This window comes from Bicyclus anynana, chromosome 20 (assembly GCF_947172395.1).
Source record: "Bicyclus anynana chromosome 20, ilBicAnyn1.1, whole genome shotgun sequence".
Classification (NCBI taxonomy): Eukaryota; Metazoa; Arthropoda; class Insecta; order Lepidoptera; family Nymphalidae; genus Bicyclus; species Bicyclus anynana.
The window spans coordinates 4008899-4025178 of NC_069102.1; the positions used below are offsets into that span (position 1 = coordinate 4008899).

Genomic DNA, 16280 nt, shown 5'->3' on the forward strand with positions numbered 1-16280 from the left:
ACATTAAGTCGTCATCAACCCATATTCGGCATTCGGAGATTACCTATAACCTCACTTCACCAAAATTCACCTCTTAATAATATTAGTATGGATATAGATATTTATTTCTCATCAGTCTTCCCATAAACGTAGAATCATTAACCGTTCTAAATTTCCGACGAAATTATCTAGTTTTAGAAGGCGGTAAAGTTTCAAGAGTTGCTCGAACAAGTAATCCAGCGACTCGTAAAGTTATAAAACCATTCTCAAAAGCACTCATTTAAGTTTTAGCTTTGAAACGTCCTTGGGAAAATATTTCCCAAATTATGTTCATTAGATTTAATTTCTAAGACTACAGGTCATAGGTACTCTACATTTTGATCTAGGCTGACCAAATTCACAGTATATTGAACCATTTCGTCAAAAATTACTAAGCGAATTTCTTCCTTACCATCGCCATAATAAATAAGATGTATCTTGTTGTTTCATGAAATATTGCAGCTATCAGGGTGTCCCGTAAATAGAACGACATACTCTACAGCGTGCATGATAGATGATGGTACAGGGAGATGATAGGGTGCAATATAGTATATTGACACCAAGGCCTGCTAAAATAACGCAATATATGTTAGCCGATATTTTACGATTTTTAAGCTATGTTCGATCTTGCCATTACCATGCAGGTAGTTTGAGAAAAGCCACATCAGAATTGTGTCAATAGTCCATCAATGTCAGATGTCGGTTTGACAACTGATGCAAGCGTCATCTCTGAAAGACGCCATCTTGGACTACCTTGCCACATATTGCATCATCCAGCCGTGCTGTGTGCATGTCGTACCTGTACGCGTGTTTCTTTCATTCGGCCGTGCCTAAGAAACAAATTCGCACCGTGTGCGCGCGTTAAATATAAGAAAACGTTTTTCTTGCAAGAACAATCTGTGTGTTTGTGTGTGCCTACCTCCTGAAAGAAAAGAACACTCCAAATCGCGGGCTCTCCTTGGTCTTGCCGTGCTGCCGTTGGGGGCGAGTGATGCAAGGTTGGTGTGGATCACAAACATACATACAAAAAACAAATAAATACAGTCCACTCATCACATATATCAATAACCAGCGTAACATTAAATTAGTGCATAAAACCGCACAAGCTATATTGAGTTTTGTAAAAAATACAAAAATCCCTACCTTCAGTGTAATTTAGTTATTATGTGCTGAAAAATTACTTAAGCTTTCCAAATCCAAATCTTCGAACCCTAGTTCGTAACAATATTATATTTATGTATACAGTTTACGTATCAATGTAGCTATTGGAACCTTTATGTCTTGAAAATACTAAAGCTGCTTGGGATGGGAAAGTCGACAGTATTGGTAGACCAAAGCTTTGACAACCTAACCTAACCTACTTGTAACTCTGGTTAGTCGGCTATTTTTATCATATAAAAGTATATAATGAGGTTTTAAGTTAATAGTTAAAACTTTTAAAGAATAAATTATTTTTTTCTTTTTAGAGCGTTTAAATAAAAGTTTTTATTAAAAAAAGGTTTTTGCTTTTGATTATTTTTTAGTTATCGCTGGCTAGGTCTCTGAGACTGTTCATATTACCAAGTTACTCGTAATAAGCCCTTTCACTTGATACCCATATTGTAGAAATGCATTAAAAATAACTATTCCGCCATCTTGGGTGGTCCGCCATATTGGATTTACAATGACGTCATATTACTTTTCAGTGCAGACTATGTTTACTCGATAGGTTTCAAATGAAACTTGGCCAATATTTTGTTTAAATGTTTTAGTTATTATTTATTTAGGTGTGTTCATTAAAATTGATTTTTGTAATTAATGCAAATATTATTAATATTTACCGAAGTCTTATAGAAAAGGGAACTAATTATGCCATAAATTTAACCCATCATAACTCTGATGTAAACAAGGGTGAAACCATTCTCAATTTAAACATACAATGTAAATTAGTATGTTTACTTACTCAATCTATCGGTGCAAGCCAGCGAACTCCATCAAATACCCTAAAGGTACAACCACGCGGAAGGAGAAACATTAACATGCATATTAATCTACAAAAATACCAAGAGGTATGTTGAATATTTTAGGTATTGCCAATGATCAAGGGATAATACTTCAAATGTTAGCATCATCATTAACAACCTATATTCGGCTCATTGTTGAGAACGAGTCTCCTCTCATAATGAGAGGTGTTAGGCTAATAGTCCACTAAGCTGGCCTAATCGGATAGTCTTCACATACGTAGAGAATTAAGAAAATGCCGGTTTCCTCGCAATGTTTTTCCCTCTCTGTTTAAGACACGTGATGTTTAATTTCATAAAATGCACAAAACATAACTTAAAAGTTGGAGGTGCATGCCCCAGACCGAATTCAAACCTACGCCCTCGTTCGAAGGAATAGGTCATATTCGACGGCCTCCGTGACGCAGTGGTGTGCGCGGTAGATTTACAAGACGGAGGTTCTGGGTTCGATCCCCAGCTGGGCCGATTGAGGTTTACTTAATTGGTCCAGGCCTGGCTGGTGGGAGGCTTTGGCCGTAGCTAGTTACCACCCTACCGACAAAGACGTACCGCCAAGCGATTCAGCGTTCCGGTACAATGTCGTGTAGAAACCGAAAGGAGTGTGGATTCATCCGGTCCGGGGTATGTACCTCCAACTTTTCAGTTGAGTTCCTCACGATGTTTCCTTCACTGTGATATTTAATATCTTAAAATGCACACAACTGAAAAGTTGGAGGTGTATACCCCAGACAGAGGTCATATCCACTGGGCTATCACGAACTAGGCTTTAAGGTGTAGTTCTCATCATCATATCAGCCGATGGACGTCCACTGCAAGACATAGGCCTTTTGTAGGGACTTCCAAACATCACGATACTGAGCCACCTGCATCCAGCGAATCCCTGCGACTCGCTTGATGTTGATCAGTCCACCTGGTGGGGTGAATAATTATCGTATCAGAAGTTAATGATAATGACCAGGCCTGACACTTAACATACACTCCAACGCTTGGGTTAATTTCTCGGAAGAAAGAAAAATTCAATATTTCAAAGAACACGATCTCAAGACCTCATGGTATTAAGCCCAAAAGGCATAACAACAACTATTTGAATTAATAGAAATAATCATACATATAAAGTCGAATCCATTATCAAGATCAATCTCTAGTCTTTAATCTGTTTTTATGAGTTCACAGCCACCTCACGGCTACCTTTCTGTTAGTAATTATGACTTTCTCGAGTTTCCCAACCGCGGTTTTTCTTCGTTATCTGTGAAAATTTGCGCTATAAATCTTCATAATTGAAACGTAGTATTTTTTGTTATGCATAAATATTCATTGTTTAAAATTATATTGCCCGGTTTCTAGCACGTTGATCAAGGATCAAAACAGCTGTCAAAGTTAAAGAGTAATCAATTACAGTAATGGGTTGCAGGCACATCGATCATCGGAGTAGCATTGATAAATGATAAATGTTTTAAAAGGCTAACTTGTTACATTCTTACTTCGTAGGTACTATTATAGATTTTTTTACGTATGTGTATTTACTTTTGTAGTAAGTGAAATTGCAATGAAAACGCTTATTATTATTGCAGTAACATGAAATTTTAAACTATATCAATTGATATTTTCTTACAATCGGCTACAATAGAAATAAAACAGTTGTCGGATGCTAACTGACATTTATTATCAAACTAGCGGACGCCCGCGACTTCGTTCGCCCTTAGACCTCTTTAATCCAGCTCTTACAGTAGTATCCCTGTAATAAGGAGTAACTTCTTCCATTTTCCCATTTGTCCCAACATTTCCTTTCACTGCTCTGCTCCTATTGATCGTAGCGTAATGAAAAGTACACTATAACCTGCCCAGGAGTATGAAGAATAATTGTACCAAGTTTCGTTAAAATCCGTCGAGTAGTTTTTGTTTCTATAAGGAACATACAGACAGACAGACAGACAAAAATTTTACTGATTGCATTTTTGGCATCAGTATCGATCACTAATCACCCCCTGATAGTAATTTTGGAAATATATTTCATGTACAGAATTGACCTCTCTTCAATTTATAAATAACTTTACACATTGTAGTCAAATCTGTTCTGCATATGCAATTTCGTTACCAACCCATATTCTGCTCACTGCTGAGCTCGAGTCTCATCTCAGAATGAGAAGGGTTAGGCCAATAGTCCACCACGCTGGATGGCAGACTCGACACACGCAGAGAATTAAGAAAACTCTATGGTGTGCAGGTTTCCTCACGATGTTTTCCTTCACCGATTGAGACACGTGATATTTAATTTTTTAAAATGCACACAACTGAAAAGTTGGAGGTGCATGCCCCGGACCGGATTCGAACCCACACCCTCCAGAATTAGAGGCAGAGGTCATATCTTCTGGGCTATCACGGCTCATTTATTTATTTCCTCATACACAGACCGATTTGATCCACGCATGTGATATGAATAATACGGCGACATTTCGAGAATTATGTAGCTGTCAAATCTCTAAATATAAACCCAGATTACCGCCCACTCTGGTACCTGGTTTGTTTACTTTTTACTTAATTTTAAATTGAAAGCGGTCTAACATACGGCCAGCAAAAGTGCGTAGGTGATGTGATCTCGCCTTAGCTGTCGGTTGTCGATCACGCACCCTCGTCACCTTTAGATGCCGGCTATTTCAGGACACAAAGGCATGAGTTTGATGACAGCAAAAGGTTCGTATCTGAAGCCATAGGTAAGGTGGAACATACGACGCCATTTCTTATTATTATTTTTTATAGCATTTTCCATACCTATCTTTTGAAATAATGACTAACATTCCCATGGCTCTCCAACAACTGGTAGTTGGAAAAGACTGTGTTAGGAATAGTAAAACAATAGTCCAGCGGACGGCGATCAAACCATTTAAAAAATAATACGTGTGGCACTCGGGGACTTGCATAGCATTTATTATCAACTTATGCAATTATAATTAATTATTTATTTTATTTATGCAGTATTTTTTTTCTTTGATATTAAGTAGTTACACTTTTTGAGCGTGGTGACCGATAAGATAACATTTTTTTTCTTTTATTGAATAAATGAGAAATACAAAAACAAAGTCACTTAAATATAAGAGCAAAAAGAATAAATAAATAAAAAAAAATTAAAAATGTCTTTTCTTTGAACCGAACTCGGGTTTAATAAGTTTTGCCCCCTTACTTTCACACCACTTGTCCAGTTGAGTCGATATGATAACGTCGAAATGTGTTAACTTCATGCACGGCTTGGGTGTTAGGTTTATTTTCGTTACGGATTTCTTAATTCGTTCGCCGCGCTCAAAACCCGCGATAAAAGCTATGCTTAAAATAATACAAAGCAATACGCAAAGTGTTGTTCTCTTTACAGGCGATAATTTCTAGGTTTGCTAAGATCTGATAAGGCCGATAATGCTAGCCACTCACCGTCGAATAAGTCCATGTGCCTGCATCGCTAACGGCAGGAATCCATTAAAACTGAGCGTGTGTTTGCATGACATCATGCAGGATGCGACCAGCCACACGATCTATGTGCCTAGTGGGAGTTTTCAATATTTTCATACCGTTACTATCGCGTTGACGTAAACGTGAATTTATATGGAATTGAAACAGTTGTGCAATAGTGCCGCGAGATGACTCTGTTTCAATTCCTAAGAAATTCGCGTTTACGTTAACGCGATAGTAACAGTATCAAACTGCTACTAGGCCCTCAGCTTTATTGGATGTCCTTCCGTTTGCGCTACAAGAACATGAGCTTATTGAATGTTAAACATTTTCATTTTATTTTTTTTTCAACTCGGGTCACTTTATTCATGGTGGTGATTTTTTTTTCAGAGGAAAGATTTAATTGTTCGTTTGCATTTAATTAGTATGCTCCGAAACTACTGAACCGATTTGAAAAATTCTTTCACTGGTGGAAGCTACACTATCCCCGGGTGCTATAGGGTTATATAACGGTTATCGAGTCAGTTATTTATTACTTTAAAAAAAGAAAATAGAATCTTGGTTTTTTAATCAATAAATTAAAATAAAATGACTGCAGACTTTTTATAATAATAACATTTTATTTTGTTCGGCTAAAAATGTTTACAATATCATTAACATTATATTACCTAAAAATTAAAATAGACATTTATAAATTAATACCTACCTGAAATAAACACAAATGTATGATACAAAATGTTACAAAAAATTCAATACACGTAATCTCATTAATGCAAAACATATATTTCAAGTTAACACGCAGCTTAGGATAATAAAGCGTGCTACACACGATCAATTGTGTTATACACATGACCAAGTCTACAGTTTTAAAATTCGACAGTATGAGTTTGGATTTAGGAAAATATCTCCCTGCCTAACACGATACTATAGACAAAGAGCGATCGAATATAGAAAGTCACACTGTCAAATTTATGAAAACCAGGAAATGTTGAAAAATAAGTATTTTATGAGTTAAAATCATTTATTATTTTTGATATGACTAATATTAATCTATTGAGCCATGCTAATTACAAATTTTTAAGCTTACCTATTTATCAAAAGTAATTCGCCCATTACAAAAGCTCGCTTCTTTTATCATGTACCAAATATCATATAGTTCAAATATTCATTAATTTCATTCTTTCATTCATTCATTCAAATAAGCCGATATCGCAATCGTTTTTAATTTTTTTTTCATAGATTACAGACATGTAGTCTAATGAATGATGTCTGTATTCAAGTAAAGTGTACATACTAATCTACAATTCTCATTCTACAATTTTGTCTGAAAGTCTGTAATGCGTTTAACTCGTTCATACACCATAAATCCCAGGAAAAAGGGTCCATATGCATACGAAATGTATCAAAAAAGGATATATTGTCCGCGAAAAATTATGCAGAGTTGCGTAACGTCCTACGCTGCCATTTACCCTTTAATTTACATAATAATATATCACATAAATGATGTTTTTTACAAGCGCATTACAGTACGTGCCCTTTGAGGGCACTGATCAAAAAATACATCGAAATATATCTACATATATACATAAATACATGAGACATACGTGTCTTTATTATATTCCCCTATGTTTAACCAAAATGATAAATAATTGAATAGAATTCCATACTTATCAGAGACTAGCTGACTCCGCGCGGTTTCACCCGCGTGGTTCCCGTTCCCGTAGGAATACGCGGATAATATATAGCTTATAGCCTTCCTCGATAAATGGGCTATCTAACACTGAAAGAATTTTTCAAATCGGACCAGTAGTTCCTGAGATCATCGCGTTCAATCAAACAAACAAACAAACTCTTCAGCTTTATAATATTAGTATAGATATGGAAGCATTTACGTTTGATTTAGGGTACATTTACACGAGCGGCAACTCTACCGACGACCGCAGTCGATTGTAGTCGGCGACGTCTCGGCGGCAGGCGACGGCGTCACCGGCTGGAGTTAACGACGTCTCGGCGGCAGCCAACGGCACTCAACTGCAGTCGGCGACGTCGCGGAAGCAGGCGACGGGGTCACTGACTGCAGTCGACTCCCGGCGGTGGTCGGCGGCGATCGCCCACTGCAGTCGACTCCCGTTGGCTGCCGCCGAGATGTCGCTGACTGCAGTCGTCCGTAGCAGCTGCCGCTCGTTTAAATGAACACTTACAATCAATATTGGACATCTAAACACCACGGTCTTGCGCCGACTTCATCCAGTGACTCCCTGAGACTTATTTGATATAGTCGGTCCACCTAGTAAACCAAAACCGCGCTTTTCGGGTCACGAATAGTCATGATGGAATCATCATAACTTAGAGATGTTTGAAAAACTCGTCTATGCAATATTAACATAAATTATAGAACTTAGTTCTTTACTTTGTAAAGATATTAAATTATCATCATCATCACTAACAACCCATATTCACTGTGGAGCACGAGTCTCCTCTCAGAGATGGGTTAATAGTCCACCACGCTGGCCCAATGCGGATTGGCAGACTTCACACACGTATAGAATTAAAAAAAATCTCAGGTATACAGATTTCCTCACAATCCTTCACCGTTTGAGAAACGTGATAATTAATTTCGTAAAATGCACATATCTGAAAAGTTGGAGCCCTCAGAATTAAAGGCGTACGACTAATAAAATTATTTCAAGACTTTTCGTTAAAATTAAACCAAAATACCAAATTTTAATATAACGCTAATTAAAACGGGGTTTCTTATCAAGGTGGAAGCCGATGAGTTTCACGCCCAATGCCTTAATAAATTTCACCGTAAAACATTAGCGTTTAACATCACAGCACAATAAAGTCTTCCGAAGCCCTTGTTACTGAGCAGTCTATTAATCTTACCCTTTACAAAAGAATGGATATTTGTGGGACTTAATCTATCTTGATAACTTATAAAGGCTCGTAGTGTTTTATACCTAAACTAGCGGCCCGCGACATTGTCCGCCCTTTAGATCTCTTTAATCCGGCCCTATCGCAAACTCCGCTTCTTTTTTTAGTGATACCTACTAACTATAAACTACTTCTCAGTCAAATTTCAGCTTTGTACATCAAGCGGCTTGTGTCCGATTTCTTATAAAGTTTTCAACTTTTTTTTTTATTTTATTTTTTATTCTATTAATTTAGACATTCATCATGAGAAACCGATGTTCGGCTCACTGTTGAGCACAAATCTCCTCTCTGAATGCGAGGATTAGGTCAATAGTCCATGCTGGCCTAATGCGAATTGGCAGACTTTACACACGTAAAGAATTAAGAAAATTCTCAGGTATTCAGCTGTTTCTTCACGATGTTTTTCATTCATCGTTTGAGAAACGTGATATTTAATTTCTTAAAATGCACATAGCTGAAAAGTTGGAAGTGCATGCCCCGGACCGGATTCGAACCTACGCCCTCCGAATCGGAGGCAGAGGTCATACTTATACACTGGGCTAACACGGTTACCATCTTGTCCATACAGACATTATCGCAACTATACCACTAATGAGATGGTCCAAAATTGTATGGAGCCCAGGATCAGTCATTGTACCCTGGTGGAAATAAAATTTATTATATTTAAATTTAAATTTATTTTTGATTATACAAATCTACGAATTTATTTTAATTTTTTCGAAATAATATTAAATCTCTCCCAAGAAATGCAGCACTAATGTGAGTAATAATGACGGATTGATGACGTTTTCAATGTAGTGGTCGATTTGACGTTTGCTGACAATTGTCATGTCATAGTTGCTGTATGTCGCCATCTTGATATAATGCTAGCCACAAACGGTCAATTATTCTCTCGTATTCTGTAGCACCCACGACTATAATTGATCGTGTGTTGGTCACTGCGTACATGATTTGTATAGTATGCCGCGTTGGTACTGCCGTTTGCTTTTCATAAACGTGAGAATAATTGATCGTTAATGGCGACATGAACTCAAAAACTTGGGTTTTTATTTTTATTTATTTCTTTTTATTTAGTTAAATTTATTCACTTATTTATTAATATTTGAATAAAATCCTTGTATTTTTTTAATTTTAATGATACGAGGTACAAGATCTGATCTGAAATGAACCATCTCCTTTTTAAGTAACAAATAACATTCGATCTAACGATTACAACAACCACAGCCGGAGAAAATAAATCGTGATTTATTTAATTAATACACATTTCCTCTGCCAATTGATTCGATCGGTTAGATACTCGTAGCACCGATCTAATTGAAGATGACTCGCTTTATTGGATACTTCTCTGTGTCTGTCTTTCGGCTACATTTCAAAAGAAAATAAAGGTTTTTTTTTAACCATGACATCTTATAAATTCGATTGTAAACGTCACCGTTAAATTGTAAAATACGTTATTTTATAATCTCACTCGTAATATCTATAATCATATATATGTAATCTGTTGATATATGAACCCACTAATTAAAAATTAACGTGTTATTTTTCGGTATATTATATTTCAAAAGGGCATAAAGTTTATCGGAAACTTTCATACATGTTTGGCAAACTTGCTTGTCAAACTACTTTTTCATTAATGACCTATGGTCTGAGCTTAGGGTTACATATAGGTATCTACAGACCTTATGAGCCGTGATAGCGCAGTGGATATGACCTCTGCCTTCGATTCCGTAGGGTTCGAATCCGGTCCGGGGCATGCATCTCCAACTTTCCAGTTGTGTGCATTTCAAGAAATTTATTCTCGCGTATCTCAAACGGTGAAGGAAAAACAGCGTGAGGAAACCTGCATAGCAGAGAATTTTCTTAATTCTCTGCGTATGTGAAGTCTGCCAATCCGCATTGGGCCAGCGTGGTGGTCTATTGGCATAACCCCTCTCATTCTGAGAGGAGACTCATTCTCAGCAGTGAGCCGAATATGGGTTGATAATAATGATGACCGCTAACTAGCGCTAAATCAAAAAATATAAATAATTAAGGAAAAATACAACTGGTCTAAGTATTACAACGAAAAATAATTATTAAGGATTCCTTTTAAACACGTATCTTTATTAATATAAAAGTTATCACGTTTTTCCCTATAAAAGTCTTTACAAGCCTTTTTTATGAGTTAGCGTAATATAAATTGCTGGTGACGAGCAAATCTTGTTAAATAATTGTCTTTGCATTTTTACTATAGCTTGGCAAATTCGTTTGTAACACTCCCGATGGTCCACGCGCACGACTTCATACCCGCGTAATACTTCTCTCTTCCCCGCGCGCACGACTTCACACCAACGCAGTCCCCCGTCGCCCGCATATCATGGGAGTATCTTGAACTTGCCAAGCTATACAGTATTGCTTTGTTTTTGCTAAAGTAGGTACTACTTATAGAGCGCAGCTTGTACGTAAGTAACGATATTTATATATATGCCTTGTATACAATTATCGTTACCTATATGCCCCACCTTAGCCACTTGTTGCATGTAAAACCACGCCTTTGTGATTATTCATACTTTATTTATACTTCACGAAGAATATAGAACGTCTTAATTAGTTATTTTAACCATTTTTTACATCTCGCCATATTTTATTTACGTACCCAAAAGGAGATGGTCCATTTAAGGTCCACTCTTGTACCCCGTATCATTAAAATTTTAAAAATACAAGGATTTTATTAAAATCTAAATAAGTGAATAAATCTAATTATATAAAAAGAAATAAATGCAATTAAAACCTAAGTTTTTGAGTTATATCAAGATGGCGCCCTTAGAGAAACTATGACATGACAATTGTCAGCAAACGTCAAAACGACTGCTGCATTGAAAACGTCATCAATCCGCCATTATTACATACAATGGTGTTGCATTTATTGGGAGAGAATGAATATTTCGAAAGAAGTAAATAAAGTAAATTCGTAGATTTGTATAATCAAAAATAGTTAAAAATAATCCTATTATTTCCGGCAGGGTACAATGACTGATCCTGGGCTCCATACAATTTTGGACATCTCCTTTACGAAAATTACAAAGTTAGTGCACTTACACCAATTCCTACGTGTAATTTGTATACTTTTGGAAGTCTGATTGGCTTTGGATATAGCAGTAAGTAGTAGTAGGTACGTAGCGGTACGTAGTAGTACGTAGCAGTGCGTAGCGATACGTAGAAGACGTAGTAGCGTGTGCACACTAATAACAGGCGTCCACTGATCCTTATCGTACGTATCGGACGCAAATGGATTTTTAATTTTACGGTAGATAAAATCCGTTCGAAGCGGATCAGTGGACGCACTTGAATGACTTTCACAAAGAACATTAAAATCGGTTTGATGCGATGCGTCCGATACGCACGATGTGGATCTGTCGTTGCCTTCCATTAATGAACGTCAGCACAACATAAGCGTATTATTAAATTAATCGTATTTAATATTACGGGGGGCCTCATACACAGAAAGATATCTTTTGTAGAAAGGTCTCACCTTGCAACACAGAAAGATATATAGATACTATAGGTACATTTGTTTGCTTTTGCAAGCACTCCTTCAATTTCATCAAAGAAAGCGCCTTACATATTATATATTTTTATACAACTTGCCGTGTATACACTGACCTTAACAGTATTAATATTAGTTTAATTTACATTCTTTTTAAGTGTTAGATTGCCATTGCAGGAACACTCAATATCATGATTTCAATAAATAATTGCTTTGTCTAAGATAAAATACCTGCATACAGTCAATTATATTGTCAATATTATTGATGAAATGTAGACTAAGATTGCTTAAAGTGATGCCTTGGAAAGCAATCTTACTCTACCTATTAACAGTAACTTTAATTTAAAGTTGATTACTTATCACTGACAATATAGACAATGATATAAGTGCGGTAAGTTGAAATTTATTATTATTAATTTTAATTAATGTAGATATTGCACGCTCGAGCATTGGCGAGAGCTATACTAAGGAAGCAGAATCTGTAATTATCAAAGCGCACGTATGTCATACGACGTTTTATAACACATTTGCGAGGAAACACACTTTCTAAAAATAAATTTGCATCTTTGCCTGTTTTTCAAGATGACATTTTGATGTCATCGGAAAACATAACATTGTCATTTTCGCACAGATAGCAAAATGCGTGCGTTTTTTTTTCGGCAAATACACCAAAAACAGCCAGTATTACTAATAAAGTAACATAATATTTTTGTGTTTCTATTACAGATTTATTGTCAAAAAAATAAAGAATTAAATGTTTATTTATTTTTATCTCACAATATTTTATTCACAAAATGTTGATATTGAAAATTGGTGAAATAAGCGATACTTTACGAGCAAATGTGTTATAAAATAATGTTACAAAAGTGCTAGTAAACTAAGCTTACTTGACATAAATTAAATTGAAATTAATTGGTTTAGTCAATAAAATTTGACAGAATTGGCAAATTAAAGTGTGTGGAGGGAGCCTTTTCTTAGAAAATAATAGCAAAATTAGACATGATTACAATAAAATGTCACATATAACACCGTGATTTACACATGTTTAAACCTAACAATGTATTGTAGTCCATTTTTACACCAACTCCCCATCGTGTTTACGCATTTTTAAATAAGAGGTCTGCAGTTCAATATAGGAGGTGGGGGTGGGTCGGTTCCAAATAATCTGGCGAAATGTGGTCTGGATCTGTATCATTTCCTTATGGAGTACAATTTAAAAAACCTTACCCTACTTTATTGACAATATTATTGTGTGTGGGAGGCAACCTTACCTACTCGTAATTAGGTAAGGTATTACTTTTCCACGCATATACTCGTACTTATTAAATCTATACTAATATTATAAAGCTGAAGAGTTTGTTTGTTTGTTTGTTTGATTGATTGAACGCGCTAATCTCAGGAAGTACTGGTCCGATTTGAAAAATTATTTCAGTGTTAGATAGCCCATTTATCGAGGAAGGCTATATGTTATCCCGGTATTCTTACGGGAACGGGAATCACGCGGGTGAAACCGCGCGGCGTCAGCTAGTAGTATATACTTAGATAAAATCACACTCACAATCACACTAATTATATAAAGACGAAAGTTTGTGTGTTTGTTTGTTCCTCCTTGCTACTAAAGCGATTTGGCTGAAATTTTGAATGGAAATAGATTTCACTCTGGACTAACACATAGGCTACTTTCATCCCGGAAAAATCCTTGATTCCCGCGGGATTTGTGAAAAAGTCGCGGGCGTCCGCTAGTTGACAATAATTAAGTGTGTGTAAGCTCACTTAGAGAGTAACAGCAATCATAATTAGACATTATTACAGTAAACGCCACTCATAACACCGTGATTCATTAACTAAAGCATAACAATTTATTGTAGTCCATTCTTACACCAACTCCCCATCGGGTTTACGCAACTTTCATACATAAGTGGTCTGCAGTTCGGTGTGGGAGGTCGCGCGGGGGGTCGGCCCGCATCGGTTCCACATGATCTGCCTGAAGGTGGTCCGGAACTGTTTGGACATAGCGCAGTATAGCACGAAGTTGATGGCCCCGTTGAGGAGTGCCAGTGCATCCATCAGCTCTCCGAACAAGTCGTAGCAGCGCTTGAAAAAGCACCTGCCAAGAGCTCCGCTCATTAGACCTGCATTAAATAAATAAAATAATTATATTTTTTTTATGTTTTCGCCGCATTGCAACGACTTGCGGTACGGACGGCTTTCCTTGTGTGCTCGTGGCGTTCGAGCCGTTCACATCTCTTGTTGTGTTATTCTTTATGGGTTACTTGGGATAGCAGGGGAGAATTACTTGAGTGGAAAAGGGGAGTGTTTGTTAACAGTCGAAGGATCCTTTAACCCTACACACATTGTTCACAAGTGCGTGACTTCACTCAAGATCATTATCTGCCATTCTAGGGTCTTATTTTGGTTACAGTTTGATTTGTTAATTAAGTTGTCCTGACAAATGTTGTGGATCATAACCTTTGTTCGACATTAGTTTTCTTATTTTTGTAATCACCTCTGAGTCCGCTAAAATTTATAGCAACATTTTTCTTTTATCTTCATTATCAGCCGATGGACGTCCACTGCTAGACATGCGCCTCTTATTTCATTATCATCATCATCATATCAGCCGATGGACGTCCACTGCAAGACATAGGCCTTTTGTAGGGACTTCCAAACATCACGATACTGAGCCGCCTGCATCCAGCGAATACCTTGAAGTCGCCTCTTGTTTATAAAAGAAAAAACATGGGTGAGTTTGTTGTGGGCTCTTCTCGGACCAAAACGCGTTTGGAACCCTCGTAACTTTAATTTCAAGTTTTCAACAAATTATTATTATCACTATTATCTAATATTAAAGAATTAGGTAAACACTTTTTTACTCAACAATACCTAACAATATCGCAATAAAGCACAAAAACCTCAAATAAATTTTATCATTTATAGACACCCTCTCCAAGAATCTCACTTTTATTGATATTAATACAAATCTGTTCCCAGCGGCTATAAAATTCCCTGAGGTTGTTATGAAATTGTCGCAGAAAGCAAAAGCTTGTTCACAGTTCAATATAATATAAATGGCATTAGGTGGTAACTCGTTTTGAGTTGAGTAATCGAATCTATATGTAGGAATACCTAAGTCACCAAAGGAGGGAGGGGAATTAATTGCCCCCTAAAAATAAAATCCATGGTTCCCGCGGGATTTGTGAAAAACTGAATTCCACGGGGATGAAGTCGCGGGCGTCCGCTATTAACAAAATAAATTAATTACTACGAGTATCTATAACAAACTTCCGGTAAGCAACGCTTGCTTCTATTCAATTAATTATTATTATTAAGTTATTATACGACGGCTTATTACATTACACCATCATCATCATTATCAACTCATATGTGGCTCATTGTTAAGCACGAGTCTCCTATCAGATTGAGAGGGGTTAAGCTAATAGTCCACGCTTAGAATTAGGAAAACTCTCAGGTATGCAGGTTTTCTTACGATGTTTTTCCTACAGCGTTTGAGACACGTGATATTTTTTAAAATGCACATGACTGAAAAATTGGAGGTGCATGGCCCGGACCGGATTCGAACTTACGCCCTCCAAATCGAAGGCAGAGGTTATCCACTGGGCTATCACGGCATAACATTACAACGCCTGGTAAATAAATATAAGAAACAAGAGGAGAGGAAAAAAGTTAACAAGTAACCACGTATTGTAAAGCGTCTTACATATTAAATTTAAATGTATTTTAATGCAATTAATGCAATTCCTAGAAAGTAATAATTGAATTCACTTCGAAACAGTTGACTTTACAGTCAGCTTTTGTGTCTGCTAAATTAGTACAGAAGTTTTATTGGGTACGTTGGGATAATGGAAGTAAAATACGTGGAAATGTACAATTCATTTTCGTAGCTGAGTGCAGATTTAAAACAATTAAACCAGGAAAATACATTACCTGCGAATTTCATCGAAGTAATTAATAAAAAAAAACATACCAATTAACTTCAGAACCTTTTTTTGAAGTCGGTTAAAAATTACCTATAGTTATAACTATACCATACTGTTCTTCTTGAACATCTAAAACTAGCGCTCACGCGATGCAGGACGAGGATTTGTAATTTTAAGTTATTTCAGAAATATACTACTTACCTATGTAACCGAAAATACTGCGAAAAAGTTCGAGGTCTGACTTCTTAAATGGACAGTAATCTACAAAAAAAAAATACCGACCGAATTGAGAACCTCCTCCTTTTTGAAGTCGGTTAAAAATCGCACAATGTTCTTGTTTTTTTTTTATTTTATTCTTTTACAAGTTATCCCTTGACTGCAATCTCACCTGACGGTAAGTGATTATACAATTTAAGTTGGAAGCGG

At 36.5% G+C, this 16280-nt stretch overlaps 2 protein-coding genes across 3 annotated transcripts in view; both read right to left on the reverse strand.

Annotated features, from left to right (window-relative positions):
- Nucleotides 1–16280, reverse strand: part of LOC112056011 (uncharacterized) — a 282580-nt gene that overhangs the window by 98654 nt on the left and 167646 nt on the right. The window lies entirely within an intron of this gene.
- The window catches only part of LOC112055827 (G-protein coupled receptor dmsr-1), a 66607-nt gene continuing 63378 nt past the window's right edge, over nt 13052–16280 (reverse strand). For both annotated transcript variants that reach the window (XM_024096081.2, XM_024096080.2), the window contains exon 7: nt 13052–14048. In XM_024096081.2, the coding sequence (XP_023951849.2) occupies nt 13825–14048 (224 nt within the window). In that variant the 3' untranslated portion in view covers nt 13052–13824. The remainder of the gene's footprint in view (nt 14049–16280) is intronic.